Below are 16209 nucleotides of genomic sequence, written 5' to 3'. Positions count from 1 at the left end.
AAACGCCGTGTGGCTATAAGACCCAATTGCAGAACTGGCAGAGAGCTGCTAATCCGTAATTATTTGTCTCGTTATTAAGACCCTTAACCGTCGAGTGCTCAGCTCCATGCTCAGATTGGATTCTGATTCACCTGCAAGTCGCTTCGGATGAAAGACCGGAAAACAAGTGCATAAGCTGAACCTCATTTCATTAACAGGTTCAACACGGAGGTGAGAGAGCAGAGACAGAACAAACGCCGCGTGTAACCCGTCCTTCGTTAAAGGGAAAAGGATTTTAATTTAAACAGCCACAAATCGAGAGGTCGCAGGCGTCTTGACATCAGTGTCTAATTGATATTTATCACCGTGAACCACCTGCCGTGCTCCAAACCAACACACACCCTCACTACACTACACCACTTCACCACTCATCATCACCGGATGAACAGTCTCACACGGATAACAGCACCGTGTAAAGGGATTGTCAGGTCTTGAGCTTTGGTGCCATGGAAGCATTTGGTGCTTTATTCTCTTCTTCCTCTTTTGTTCTTTCATTTCTGACAAGTTGTCTGATCTATTAGGTGTGTCAGAGGAAGAAACAGTTCAAATGTTCAAACGTCCACAATGTCCCATTTATCCCATATGTAGTCGAGACATGCGTCAGAGCCTTCTTTCACACTAGTCTTTTTTTTTTCTCAGCAGTCAGCGCATGTTTTACATGGAATCATGTGGGAATTTTTAAAAAGTGCTGCCATCAGTGCTTTTTTTTTTTTAAATCACAGCGGAGCTTCCAAAGTAGAAAAATCTTCAGAAGAGTGTCGAATTACATCAAACTTTTTTTATGCTGTCTTCAACTAAAGCTCATAACTCGGAATTTCCGACAAAGGAAAAAAAACAAAGGAAACACCCACTCAGCTCCTACTCGGAAAGACGGGAAGGTCTCCTCAAATCCAAGTTCAGAGTATAACGTCATGTCAGCAAGGCTGCTCACGCCATCATCTGTGCGGTTTATGGAGGCGTCCGTTTTTCTAACTTTGCAGTTTGAACGCTCAGACATTACGAAATTCCTAGTTCAGGCTTCCCACTGGGTTAACTGGGTTAAGTCAAATGCAGCATCACTTCAGAGCGAGGAGACGTCGTGTGCGACGATTTTTCATGAACAGCTCCTTCGAGCCCTAGCCAGTGTCTAATAAGAGGTCTCCGAGCTTCACTGACACTTCTGGTGTGAGCATGACATTCTTGATTGTCACCAGTGGACTGTTAGGATGAGGGGTATAATTTGCCCCTGCTTGAAAAATAAATGCCCCCACAACCACGAATCAAAGACACTCCCCCCCCCAAACACACACACACACACACACACACACACACAAAAGCACACACACACCCTCCTAACAGCCACTGAGTGAGGATCCGGTGAAGGTCCTGCCAAGACACCAGCACTGAAGGTGGGAAGAAGATCTCTCAAGGACTGGCAGTGTTCTGTTTGTGAGTGTGGGATGGCGTGTGTGTGTGTGTGTGTGTGTGTGTGTGTGTGTGTGTGCGCAGTCCAGATGGCTCCATGCTCACTTCCTGCTGCCAGTCTTATGACTGATTCTGCAGCTTAGATGCAAAACGCAGCGTGTTTGTAAAAATCAGACTTTATTTCATCACTATCATATACATTTATCATGTTATATCATTTAAACAATAATCCTTTATTTCTTTTTTTATATCTATGCAAAACAGGGTGTTCTTATTGGCCGAAAGCAGCCGGGACGATAACGCACAACAGACACGCAGAGAAGCGGGGTGAGCGTCCATATCCATGTCAGATCTCCTCTTCCGTCTTCTCTCATCCTAGATATCTCTCGTTTTTCTCTTTCACTTCATACATCTTTTTCATTTTGCCTGAATTTCAGTACAAAGCCTTAAAGCTGATCCATCCACCAGTTCGAGTCGAAGGAAATTCGATGGTGGCCTGTTCTTGATTGAAACAAATCCTGACGAGTGAAAATAGTCACATGATCAAATTCTGGTCTCTGATTGGTCAGATAAAGAAAAGTGCCTGAATGAATTTTCAAAAATAGTTCAAAATTATGTGACGAATTCTCAGCGTGGTTCTAAAATGTTAGAAACTGCTGTCGTATGTTCTTTCTTTCTTTCTTTCTCTCTCTCTCTCTCTCTCTCTCTCATTTCTCGATTCTGTACCAGCCCCCTCATCTCTCTTTGCCCTTCTCCACCTTCCCATCTTCTCTCGTCCTAATTACCCCTTTCACACTCTGTCTCTCTTACTACATCCATCCTTCTTTTCCCCTCCCTCTCCCTCTCTCTCTCTCTCCCTCTCTCTCTCTCTTGGAGTGGTGGAGGATTGCAGGAAGATCTATAAATAGAGACTGGCCCGATGGCTGAGTGCTCGAGGTGCTGCATGCTGTAGAGGAGACCACTGAAGTGTATCCGCATCTCTCTCTCTCTCTCTCTCTCTCTCTCTCTCTCTCTCTCCATTCTTTCACTTTTTAACCCTATCTCTCCTCCTCTTTGCGCTTTTCCTGACGTCCCTTTGCAGATCTTATGCAGATCTCCTCCTCTTTCTCTCTCTCTCTCTCTCTCTTTCTCCACCCACTAAATATCAAATTTTAATATCATCCATCTCTTTTACCCCAAATTTCGATTTCTTTTCTTTCTTTCTCTCTCACACCTACTCTCTCTTCCTCTCTTTTCTCACTCATTCTGTTTCCTTTACCAGTCCCCCCTCTCTTTGTACTTCTCCTCCTTCCCATCTTCTCTCATCCTAATTACCCCTTTCTCTCTCTCTCTCTCTCTCAGAGCCGTTCTGTCTTCTTCCATCCTCATCTGTCACACACATAACCACAGACGCCTCACTCTCTCTCTCACTCCGTCACTGTGTGTGTGTGTGTTGCTGTGTGTTTGTGTGTTGTTGTGTGTTTAATGGCAGGACATAATCAAGTGGACATGAATTTTGACTGGGAGTGAAAGAACATGCGATGGCGTATGTGTGAGGGCGATACAAATTTGTGTGTGTGTGTTCAGTATTAGAAAAGAGTTCTAAAACTATTAAACCTATTTCTCGGCACTGTCTAACTCAATTTAGTTTCTTTTAGTGAAACTGCAGCTCCGTGTCGCTTGCTCGCTCACTAGAATGAACACAGGATGATTGTAGAATATTTAATAAGCCAGTGGGCGGAGCTTCTGAGTCTGAGACTCGGTTGCTAAAGTAATGCGACTTCACAGTGTAATGCTACATCCGGATTTTTCAAGAGTTCTCTGAGATGGAATTGCTGCCAGCTACTAGCTCAGGACATTTCATGCTAACCCCATTAAACTAGCATGCACTAATCACGCACGTTATCTCACTGAAGGTTTGGATGTATGTTGAACGTAAATGGCGTCCAGAAAGCGATGCGTGTCGAGGGTCTTTTTGACACAGAGACAGTCAGACAATGTGGTGACTGAGGCACAAAGGAACTCGAGTAGCACTGTTTAATACACATAACACATCGATCACCATCTCTATTTCCCTGTTGCTCTCCAGAGCAGCGGCCATATTTCCTCCGGTGAGCACCGAGGTCACACTCAGCAGGCTCTTTATCTTTTTTCCTCTGTCATCCTCACTCTTTCTCTCTATCTGTTATCTGTCAGGCTCTTTATTTCTCTCTCTCTCTCTCTCTCTTTGTCCAGTCTCAGCTACACCACTCTTTGTGACTCAGTAGTCTTTACATCATTTATATTCCACATTAGCAGAATCACCAGACAGCGCTAACAAGTGACAAGACGAGCCCGACTTCTTCAACGCTCGGCCAGTGTTAATCGTGAAGGGATGACAATTAAAGTTTGGCCTCCAAGGAAACTTACATAGAGAACACGTTTATAGCTGCTGAACTCTTACCTCTGTGAGGTGTGGGTTGGGGTTGAAGCCGCACTGGTTACACACTGTGGCGCGACACTGCGTGCACGTGTTGCAGTTCGGCTGTCCGTCTGTGACGCCCGTCAGGTCGGCTGTTTTACACACCGGGCACAGCTTACTGCTGGGCATTGGGGCAATCTGCGGCACAGAGTAGGGCGATTTAGGGCCGCCCGCGTCCCCTTGAGGGCTCTTACGGGGAGACTGGCTCTGATCGGGGCCGCCGCCGACCGACCCCCCCGGCTTGGGCCCATTACTGGGGTCTGTGTGCGTGGGTTTGCCTTGGGTGCTGTAAGAAAGAACAAGAAACAAAATGGAAATCAGGAACTGAATCAGAATCACTTTTCTTCAATAGACTCAGGGAATCAGTCTACTGAATCAGAGTCACTTTTCTTCAACAGACTCAGGGAATCAGTCTACTGAATCAGAGTCACTTTTCTTCAACAGACTCTGGGAATCAGTCTACTGAATCAGAATCACTTTTCTTCAACAGACTCTGGGAATCAGTCTACTGAATCAGAGTCACTTTTCTTCAACAGACTCAGGGAATCAGTCTACTGAATCAGAGTCACTTTTCTTCAACAGACTCTGGGAATCAGTCTACTGAATCAGAATCACTTTTCTTCAACAGACTCTGGGAATCAGTCTACTGAATCAGAGTCACTTTTCTTCAACAGACTCAGGGAATCAGTCTACTGAATCAGAGTCACTTTTCTTCAACAGACTCAGGGAATCAGTCTACTGAATCAGAGTCACTTTTCTTCAACAGACTCTGGGAATCAGTATACTGAATCAGAATCATGTGTAATATGAATCATTTTATTCATTCAGAAAAGCAGTGTGCTGAATCAGAATAGCTTTTGTTCACCAAAGCTAAAGAATCATGAACCATTTTTATTCACTGAAGTATCAGTTAACGGAAACACGTAGAGGTTGTTTTAACAGTTGCTCTTCCTGAAACCACGGTCAAGCTAACCGCACGTAAAACTTAGACACTTTTTCAGGTTTCAGGAAGAACCTCTAGGTGTTTGCATCAAACGTCCCTGGGAAACATTTCCGTTTTGCTGTAAACAATGCCTGCTGTGTTTTTGGCTTATTGCATCGTTTCTGTATTTGCACATGTTTTCTGTATTTCCACGTGTTTTCTGTAATTGCGCGTGTTTTCTGTATTTGCACGTGTTTTCTGTATTTGCACGTGTTTTCGGTATTTGTACGTGTTTTCTGTATTTGCACGTGTTTTCTGTATTTGCACGTGTTTTCGGTATTTGCACGTGTTTTCTGTATTTGCACGTGTTTTCGGTATTTGCACGTGTTTTCTGTATTTGCACGTGTTTTCTGTATTTGCACGTGTTTTCGGTATTTGTACGTGTTTTCTGTATTTGCACGTGTTTTCGGTATTTGTACGTGTTTTCTGTATTTGCACGTGTTTTCTGTATTTGCACGTGTTTTCTGTAATTGCGCGTGTTTCTGTATTTGCACGTGTTTTCGGTATTTGCACGTGTTTTCTGTATTTGCAAGTGTTTTCGGTATCTGCACGTGTTTTCTGTAATTGCACGTGTTTTCTGCGTTTGTACGTGTTTTCAGTATTTGCACGTGTTTTCGGTATTTGCAAGTGTTTTCGGTATTTGCACGTGTTTTCGGTATTAGAAGCACTTTTATTCAACACAATGCAAAAATTACTGTCACGAATCAGAAAAACTTTAAATATTAAATTAGTTTAATTCTCCACAGTTAGCGAGCGTGTGTACTGAATCAACATCACTTTAAGCAGAATCAGAGAATCAATTAACTAAATTAGATTTACTTTTATCAAATAAAACCATTTTTTGTTTATTACAACGTGAAATAACATAACTGACTGCTTAAACTTAGCCTGCGTATGTTACAGTTTGTCATGTTTGCTGCTATTAAAGCTCTCCTGTAGCTCCTACACGTCACTCTGAGAACTTAAAAGGTGACAGAGACTTAATTAATCTATCAATACAAGCCACATTTCTGTGCTTAACCGACAGCCAGGGCACACACACACACACACACTCATACACAGCAGTGAGGGGCTTCATGTTATTGGCCCTGGAACATTTGCATTCAGGTGTGACAGGAAGGCCGGGTGTAGGAGCATGTGCTCAGTGCTTCATCTCAGACACGAGTAAACACAGATTATTTGAGATCCACAACAAGAGATAATGAAACATCAAAGCGAGATTAGGGCTGTACAGAAGAAAGGCACAGGCATGTAAGGCGTGCCGGCTCTCCACGGCTGAAATCACCATTTTTCCATGAAGAAGAGTGACTCAGCGGGAAAACGGCGGCGACAGAACGAGCAGGAATGAAAAAGGGAGGCAGCCGGGAGCTGAAATCGAGCATGAAGGCGATTTCATCAGGTTTGGAGAGAAACGTGTGCTGAACGCATTCAGATCTGGCAGCTGCGTTCGCCCAACCTTAAAATAAATAAAATTGGATGTGAAATGTACAAATATGATTTTCAGTCGCTTCATTTCAACCACCATACCAGCGCAGTTAACGCGGCTTCAGAAAATTAAATCCCGGCTCAACCATGAGGCTGTGTTTTTTCTTCTAAAATGGATTTCTTCTAAAATTCTTGTACTTTTTGCTGCAGCTGGTTATTTATTTTTGTGCTTTGTCTTTCCACACATGCTGTGTGAATTTTTAAACAGTCCGACCATCCACCACTGTCTACCGCACATTACTTTCACGCGTGCGTAATACACACTTGTGTTGGAGCGCATGTTAATTAGTGTTGGATGTGATGAAGATCTAAATGTTTTGAATCATTCGACTCTCTGAAATGAATCAGTCACTAGTTTGTCACTATGATAGACCTACAGGTGATCATTCATTTCCCGTGTAGTTTCACGATGCAGAGGCAGAGATCCGCTCGCCATATTGGAACTGAGATTTCTTTTAATTCTGTGCAAATTAGTTATAACTCTGTAAAGCCAGTAATTTCCACAGCCCGGTTCTCCGGCACTGCTGACGTCCGCCGATTCTGTAACGTGTTCCTCTCTGAGCTGAAGGCTGCATTCGATTTAACTCAGAATGACGGCAGATTTCGAGCTTTGCACATTCAAGCTACAAAGTGGGGAAAAAACATGGACGCCATCATGACAGCATGTGTTTTGTTAGCAACAATTTAGCTAGCTAACGTTACTGATCACGAGTTTATGATGTATTTACTTTCTCAAAACAGCGAACTGTACGGTCAGCGTTGCAGATTTAACCAACTAATGCATCTGTGTTGATTAATCTATTAACGTAAATACCTCTACACACTCATTAAAAGCAGTGAAGTGATATTTTATTTACTGTCGACGGAGCGAGCGGCCGTTCTGACATACAGCGTTATACTGTTTGTCGAGCGGTCGAGGAGACATTCCCGGCTTTCCGAGTAGGAATTCCAAGCCAAGGGGGAGTTTTATTAGTTTTTTCTTAATTATATGTCTGAAATTTCTTTTTAACAATGTTAGCATGCAAAAGAAAGTAATACTTATTGGGTTTAATACAATATTTATTACATTTTGAACGGTTATATGTATATATTATATATTTTGGCCGCCATTTCATGTTCAATGATGCACAGGCCACGCCCATATCCATATGTTTACAGTGCATTATGGGAAACCCGCTGAGAATAACACCAGAGGAATGAAATAATATCTGTCAAGATACCGGTTTCTAAAGAACACTTTAATGATATTTATGCACTTTTTAATGTAAAGGAAGAATGTTTCTCATAAAGTCTGTGTGTGTGTGTGTGTGTGTGTGTGTATATAGTACACAATAAAATAAAATGTAATATAACTCTCTGTCTTTCAGAGTGTATTTGTGTTTTTGTGTTTGTTCACAATCTCAGAGGTTTAAACGAGTGAAAATCTCTCCGGCGGCGCTGATGTCAAACCTGCTTCTGTCTTTCTCAATATTCTTCTCTCTCCTTTTCAATTAAAAGTACTGAAAACACAGCAGGTATCTCTTAGCTCAGAGTTCCCACAGAGCCTGCAGATCTTTCTGTGTGTGTGTGAGTGTGTGTGTGTGTGTGTGTGTGTGAGTCTGTGTGTGTGTGTTCCTGGTCACTACGGGTGATTTATCGTCGCTACACAGACGAACAAACAGACTGTGTTTGTTCCATGAAAGCGCAATGGTTTGGATTAGCAAAGCAATTAGAGAACTGAGTCAAACATACACAATACACACACACACACACACACACACACACAAAACACACACAACATACACACACAAGCCTGTCTGATTGATTTCAGACAGGACTAAAGTGAGCGAGAATCAAAAAAGTAATTCTGACAGCGTCAGTGAGTCAGAACAGTGTGTGTGTGTGTGTGTGTGTGTGTGTGTGTGTGTGTGTGTGTAGGGGATTTTGCTCACTCTGCTTGTCACCTCACCTGTCGTCTAAAAGTTTCAGTGCAGCTTCAGATCAGATGCAAACACCAGCGTGTGGCAGTCTGAAAGTTGCACACACACACACACACACACACACACTCACTCACACACTCTGTCTCTCTCTCTCTCTCTCTCTCTCACACACACACACACACTCTCTCTCTCTCTCTCTCTCTCTTCAAATGATGGGATCTTACAAAATATACATCATAAACACTTCTACTTCCACTTCCACACACAATGTAGCTAGCAGTCACCTGTGTGTGTGTTTAGCAAAGCTAATCACCTTTAGCTAGCATGTTGAAGCTACAAGCTACAACAGCACAGCTGAGGTTTCTGACAGTTTTATCTTTTAATTGTCTTTATAAACGAGTTAACAGCTACATGCTAGCTAGATAAATCCTCAGCTACGATTATTAGCTAGCTGCTCAGCAACAGTGTTCCCACATTTTTAACCACTTGAATGGTGAGCATGTTGTTTGACTTCCCCATGTCAAAAAAAGAGCACAGTCTTTTAGTGTGTAATAAAATAAAATGTAAAGTTAGCTACGTTGTTGAAAACATGTAGCTAGCAGTCACGAGTGTTTAGCATCACTGTCAGATTTACGCTAATTCACCGTTAGCTAGTGAGATGAATAAGCTACAGCGATCTAGCTAAGAACAGGGTTGTCAGTATGAATAAGTAATGTGAAGTGTCAACTTCTAAACAAAATTCTTTCCCTCACACACACACACACACACACACACACACACACACACATGCATGCCTTTGGTCGTTTGGTCGAGAAAACTTTTTTTAGTAATTTACCAACATGTCTGAGGAAACATTGATGTTTCTGACGACTCGGTCTTGTTTCTATTGCGATTGCTATTCTATTGTTAGCTATTTGCTAGCTGGCTAAATCGCTAGCCACGTTTCTGGTAAAATAACAGCAAGGAATCGTCAAGACTTCAAAAGTTGAAATATTCTGACAGTTCTACACAAGTTTACGAGTCAACTGGCGAAGCTGGCGTATCTCAGTATGGCAGAACGCACCAGTAGTTGTGTTAGCAGTCGATGCTAAGTGCATTTACAGGCTGAATCTTCGCTTAGTAATTTACCAACAAGTCTCTGTGTATTACAGTTGTCTGTATAAAAGACTTAACAGCTAGCTAAATCCTCAGCCTCGACTATTAGTGGGTTTAACCTCTATACTTTATACTTCTTAGTTGCCGAACAACAGTTTTCTCACATTTTAACCACTTCAAAAATATAGTTTGCTTGACTTCTTATGTCAAAAGAACAAGAACAGTTGATTTGCATGTAATAAAATAATGTGTATATCAAAAACTTGCAGCTAGCATTCATGTGCTTAGCATCCAGTGTTTTCTGTCTGGTTTACACAAAATAACTTTAGCTAGCATATTGCTTTAGCTAGCATATACAACCACACAGGTTATGTTTGTGATGGTTTTGTCTTTAAGTTGTCCATACAGAAGACTTAACAGCTACGTACTAGACAGCTAATTCATTATTAGTTAGTTTAACCTCTGCCTTTAGACGTCGTAGTTGCCTAGCAACATTGTTCTCACGTTGTTTAACCACTGGAATAGTGGACATGTTGTTTGTTTGACACACAGTGACAGAGTGGATTCAATTTTAGGCCACAAAAAAACAACTCCTGTACATTTGCAGATTTTTTTCTAACAGTCTTCTTCTGTTAGCTTTTATTGAGTCTTTTTTTTTTATCCTTCGAGACAAGCAGAATCATTTCTGTCATTTTTAACATTTCTGCTTTTTTTTTGTTTGTTGCACATTCAGATTTTGCATAAATAATCGGTGTATTGAACAGCACTATGCCCCCTCCATGACTGACTGCTTTATGAGCTGAATCACGGCTCTCATGCAATTAGCAAACACTCCGCTAATTTGTTTCGAGCTGCGTGACACAATCGTGGCTTGATTGCTTTTTGATATTCGGCGGTGTTCGACTTGGCTAGCATACTAGCTTCTGTTGCACAAAAGCATGCCGAGATTTCATGCTCATGATTTACAGATCCACATGAGCGGCACAGAGCCGGAGCAGCTGAATCAATCTTTAAAAGACCCTCCAGAGTGCTTCTGCTCCTGCATTCATGGAAATGCAGGCTAGTGTTTCACGCACGGCCGAGGAGTCCAGATATCGGCTGCGAGTTATTATCGTCAGGGGTCTGAGCTGAGCAGGAAAAATAGAGCTGGAGAGAAGTCGCACTAGCTTGCTCTCCAGAGACTCATTTCTACCTGATATATAACTGAGTCAATAACAGACCTGAGAGAGAGAGGTGTGTGTGTGTGTGTGTGTGTGTGTAAAAGAGGGAGAGAAAGTTAGGGTTGTCCTGGTGTATAAAGGTCTCTGTGATTATCAGTCTCAGTGAAGGAGGCGTGGCCTGTTTGCTTATCAGTCTCAGTGAAGGAGGTGTGGCCTGTGTGCTTGTCAGTCTTAGTGAAGGAGGCGTGGCCTGTTTGCTTATCAGTCTCAGTGAAGGAGGCGTGGCCTGTGTGCTTGTCAGTCTCAGTGAAGGAGGTGTGGCCTGTGTGCTTGTCAGTCTTAGTGAAGGAGGCGTGGCCTGTGTGCTTATCAGTCTCAGTGAAGGAGGTGTGGCCTGTGTGCCTATTGATCTCAGTGAAGGAGGTGTGGCCTGTTTACTTATCAGTCTCAGTGAAGGAGGCGTGGTCTGTGTGCTTGTCAGTCTCAGTGAAGGAGGCGTGGCCTGTTTGCTTATCAGTCTCAGTGAAGGAGGCGTGGCCTGTGTGCTTGTCAGTCTCAATGAAGGAGGCGTGGTCTGTGTGCTTGTCAGTCTCAGTGAAGGAGGCGTGGCCTGTGTGCTTAGCAGTCTCAGTGAAGGAGGCGTGGTCTGTGTGCTTGTCAGTCTTAGTGAAGGAGGCGTGGCCTGTGTGCTTGTCAGTCTTAGTGAAGGAGGCGTGGCCTGTGTGCTTGTCAGTCTCAATGAAGGAGGCGTGGCCTGTGTGCTTGTCAGTCTCAATGAAGGAGGCGTGGCCTGTGTGCTTGTCAGTCTCAGTGAAGGAGGCGTGGCCTGTGTGCTTATCAGTCTCAGTGAAGGAGGCGTGGCCTGTGTGCTTATCAGTCTCAGTGAAGGAGGCGTGGTCTGTGTGCTTATCAGTCTCAGTGAAGGAGGTGTGGCCTGTTTGCTTATCAGTCTCAATGAAGGAGGCGTGGCCTGTGTGCATACAGTGGACTTGTGGGTAGCAATTTAAACTGAAAACCGAAGCGTGTGAAAAACAGTATATCCCTCTGGGTCCTGTTTCACACCTCATCGTGTGTGTGTGTGTGTGTGTGTGTGTATGAATGTGTGAGTGTCTTTCATCTCACTTTACCAACAGACATGTCGCTATACGCCTGTTCAGGGTGACTTCACTCAGATGGGACTCGATCCGACCAAGTGTTAGTCGAGTAAAAAAAGGGCTCGATGGAGGCCAGAAAGCGTGACCATGAGAGATGACAGAAAAATAGAGAGCGAGAGAGACAGAGAGAGAGTGTAAGAGAGAGAGAGAGTGTGATAGAGTAAGAGAGAAAGAGAGAAAGCCCCAGAGCTCATGGACGCACCTTTATTCGATTGCGGTCTCATTATGAAACAGGCTCTTTTATCAGCATGATGTTTGGATGTCCTTTCTCCGTCTATGAGGAAATACACCATCAATTCCTCTCTTCTCTTTTTTCTGCTCTCTATATCTCCTGCTCTTCCTCTCTCTCCCTCTCTCTCTCTTTCTCCAGACTGAGACTTCACAGTCATGCACAGAACACCACTATCTACTCAGCCTAATGCATTTGCTTCAAATACGTCTCAATCATCTCATTTTGACCAATCAGATAGCTGATAAACCACCATATTTATTACGCATTATATTACGACCAATCAAAGACATCTGGTTTTCTGTGTTTTGGCCATCCGTCCACTCTGAAAGAACATTTTCCATTGCCACAAACACATATTTAAACAAACAAACAAACAAAAAAACATTTTCCAGCACAATTTTTGCATAGTAGTGTGGATGAACAGCTGATGTCTCTCATACTGTGATTGGCTCCTGACTGTCACATGATCCAATAACTAACAAACTAGGAGGGAGGCTAGGAAGGCAGGTATCTTTTGAGCAGTGCTCATGGCGCTTCCCAGGACAGGATGTTTCCTCAGCTCATTAAGTTCTTTAAGGAAATTCATACTAAGTCTTTCTAAGGTTATGACTGTGATCATGGTGTCACTAAAGTTCTGTCTCACAACACTGACCAAAGGAAATGAGGAAAATGGATATTAAATGCTGAGGTCTGTCGTCCTGTGATTGGCCCGTGATTGTCACATGATCCAACTCCAACACATATCAAACAGAAGGTGAGTTCATTTATCTCCTGTCACCACTGGTTTGGTCTCTTTGACAACTGTACAGAGATGACTGAATAAGGGAAGATATGGCCTAAAATAGCTCCTTAAAAGAGGAACACAGGACCTTGGGAATGTAGGAAACCTGGACATTAGGGCCTTGGAAACATAGATCCATGTGAATGTAGGGTCCTGGGAAGATAAAACCCTGGAAACACAGAACAGTTAGCTAGGATTTTCCTAGTTAGGCTCTTGGGCACATGAGCGTGATGCTGTAAAGACTAGCTAACTAGCGCTTTCTAAAGATCAGCTGCCAAAGTTGGTGCCATTCTTGGATTTTGTGGAGATAAAACGCAGTGCCGAAGACAAGCATGTGGCAACTAGGACTGTAGGACTCCAGCCCAGTCTCGAGATGTCTTCTGTACTCACTCAGACATGGGCATTGGTCCTGCTAAATATGATCTTGGTCCCGACCAGTAGTTTGTAAGAGTAATGTTTGAGTTGTCTTTCCTTTTTAACATGCAAAATGTTTGACAAGAAGTAATTCCTTCTTCTAGAAAAGAGACTACAATGCACAGATGAAGCCAACTAGCTGAAGGAAAGATTTGATGGTCGATGATGATCTTGATCTTGACTCGGTCTCGCTTTTATTTAGGCTCGATCTTGACTTGGCCTTGACTGCTTAAGACTTGATTCACTCTCGGCTACTCCTGGTCTTGGAATTGTCTTGACGATAGCGTCTTGACTACAACACCAAAAGACAGTCTCTGTTATGATGCATGATACAGCAATCTGGTTTCAGTCCAGCTAACAGGAGACGCATCTGAGCACACGTGGGAGCGTCTGTGGCTACAGGGGTCTAAGCGGCGCCATAATCCCCCTTCATCACAGAGCTGCTCATTTGTTCCAACACAGAGTGTGTGTGTATGTGTGTGTGTGTTTATTAAAGAGGGGGTGTGGTGAGTATTAGAATTGTGTATTTCAGATTAAACATGATGTGAGTTAGCGTGAGCCGGAGCCGGACGAGAGACCTGATGGTCCAGGCTCGTGGGAAAACCTGGTGATCCGTGAAATCTGCCTCCTGCCTGTCAATGGGCCTCTCACCCTTTCTCTCTCTCTCTCTCTCTCTCACACACACACACACACACACATACATATTCTCAGGGCGGCAGCTATACACTCAGTGGAGAGATAGTGTTTCAGCAGGATCATGCAGAGAAACATGAACAGAACATTTTTTCTCTGCACAGAGAAAGAGAGCGAGAAAGAGAGGATGAGACAGAGAAAATAAAAGAGACAGAGAAGGACAGATGGAGAGAAGGAGAAAGTGAGCGAGAGATGAAGAATGACAATGGCGATGAAATGTTTGATGCTCGCTTTAAACCCCGATTCTTCTGTCTGCTTTCTAGCAAAAGAGGGAATGAGAGAGAATGAGCTCGAGGCGAGGTAAAGAAATCAAAAAACAGGCACATGGACATGAACATGTGTGTGTGGGAGAGAGAGCGAGACAAATAGAGAGAGAGAGAGAGAAAGAGAGAGAGAGAGAAAGAAACGGGAAGATTCTTCACTTGCATGTGTAACAAATGGCTCCTCATCATAATTTTATCAATAGTTAATGCAGCAGCGTTTCATCACGCCTCACACTGACCGGCCGTATCACACACACAGCTCGCTTTATTATGCCAACAGGTGTGTACCGATAATCGCTTATATTCTGACATTTAATGCACACAATACTGAAACGTGAATTAATAAAACATACTACGGCTACAAGTTTCAGCTACAAATATGGCGTGAATAATCATAAATCAAATGTTTAATTCACACATCACTGAATCGTTTAATTGCATTTGGGCTCTACACATTAACATTAACACTTTGCGTGAAGAGCTTGGACTCTTTATAGCCACAATTCATAAAAATTTTAGCTTTTAGCCCCGCCTACTGAGCTTTCTCTAGCCAACCACTTGGCTCCGCCCCCTCAAAATGTTACAATGGTACGGCTGCGTTGCTGCTGATTCATCAGTGTAGAATTTGTAAAAGGAAATGTGTAGATGCATGATTTCTTAATTCCAACAATTAATTCAAAAATGTGTACTGTAAAGACGTAAATTTGAATTTGTAGTGAAAACGTAAGACTTGTAGGAAATTTGTGTTGGAGATTTGCGAAGGATTTGTGAAAGATTTGCATCACATCCACGTTTGTTGACTTTTATCAGGAAGTGAGCTCCATAGTGAAGTCTCTCAGTGTGACGTCGTCACGTAGCTGCCGTGTGCCGGATTCTGCTCACACGCAATCGTTTCACTCGCAGTCGCTTTTCTACCAGCTTTTAAACAGTGCACGACTGGAAAGCGCAGACCTTCTGCTACTGGGTCACTCCAAAAAGAGTCGCAGCATTAAAGTGCACGAAACCTGATTACAGTGTAGTCACGTGTGTCACATTTACTACATTCATAAAATCTTCATCAGTGCCAGCATTGATACTATAGAGCTGGAATGAATGCTACGCTTATATCCATACACGCTAACCAACAGCTCCTGTCCTGCATCATCATCGCACAGACATGATGTGAAATAAACTTTACAAAGAGAAAAATAGGAAGATTTTAGATTGTAAAGTAAAATCATTTTACTTATCTATAGTTTTATTAGGTTTAAATTGGGTTAATTAATTTGGTCTGTTCTTAAATTAAATGTAAAATTTAATTTTGTGATCAATTTGGATAGACAATTTAGTCTGAAATGAGCATATTTACAGGTTGTGGGTGCAAATAATTTAGGATTTCTGTCTGTATTTAGCTTACTGACTGTACTGTCATTGTAAAGAGTTTCAATAAAAGCCATTTTGGCCTTACTGTTATTGCGTTTAAATCAAAAGTATGTTGAGAATATTATTTATTTTCTTTTTTTTTTATCTTTTTAAAGTTATTTAAAAAGAGTTATATATTTACCAGACAATTCTGACAGATGCATCGATGTATAAGGCAACGACTGAAACGAATCGAGGCAACAACAATAAACCGATTATTATTGAAAAAAGACAGACAGCTGGTGTGTAAAATAATAATTCATATTTTTAAACTGATGTGTAAATAATTTAACAGGCTAGCGAGGTGACGCAGCTGTAATAATACTTTGTAATAATACTTTTAAAATAGTCTTCTCTAAATAACGTTAGTCACATATTGATTTCTAAATCAAATATCGTCGCATCGTATCCAAGCAGAATCAGTGGGCTCAAATATCGAAGCTTTGCCTTAAGAATTTAAATTTTATTGCGTATTATCCTGGAAGCCTGAGGTTTATACTCCTAATACTGACTGTAAACAGTTAATGTAGTTATTATTAAAAGAGATTTTCAGACAGTTATATTAAAAGCATTATCAGTATTCTTATTCTTATTCTTATTCTTCTTATTATTATTATTATTATATCAAAATCTACTGACCGCATTGTTACTGTTATTAAGTGGAAACCATATATATTTTATTTTTTATTGCAAAAATCATATTAAACTAAGCATTCATGTTGCAGTTATAATAAGGCACAATGGCTA

The 16209-nt window shown here is 42.2% G+C and overlaps 1 protein-coding gene across 2 annotated transcripts in view; it reads right to left on the bottom strand.

Annotated features, from left to right (window-relative positions):
* Positions 1 to 16209, bottom strand: part of bsnb (bassoon (presynaptic cytomatrix protein) b) — a 69439-nt gene that overhangs the window by 51297 nt on the left and 1933 nt on the right. For both annotated transcript variants that reach the window (XM_026935386.3, XM_026935387.3), the window contains exon 2: positions 3866 to 4169. In XM_026935386.3, coding sequence (XP_026791187.2) covers positions 3866 to 4169 — 304 coding nt within the window. The remainder of the gene's footprint in view (positions 1 to 3865; positions 4170 to 16209) is intronic.

The sequence above is a fragment of the Pangasianodon hypophthalmus genome, chromosome 20 (assembly GCF_027358585.1).
Source record: "Pangasianodon hypophthalmus isolate fPanHyp1 chromosome 20, fPanHyp1.pri, whole genome shotgun sequence".
NCBI lineage: Eukaryota > Metazoa > Chordata > Actinopteri > Siluriformes > Pangasiidae > Pangasianodon > Pangasianodon hypophthalmus.
The sequence above is the reverse complement of the archived record's forward strand: the minus strand, read 5'-3'. Positions and strand labels throughout refer to the sequence as shown.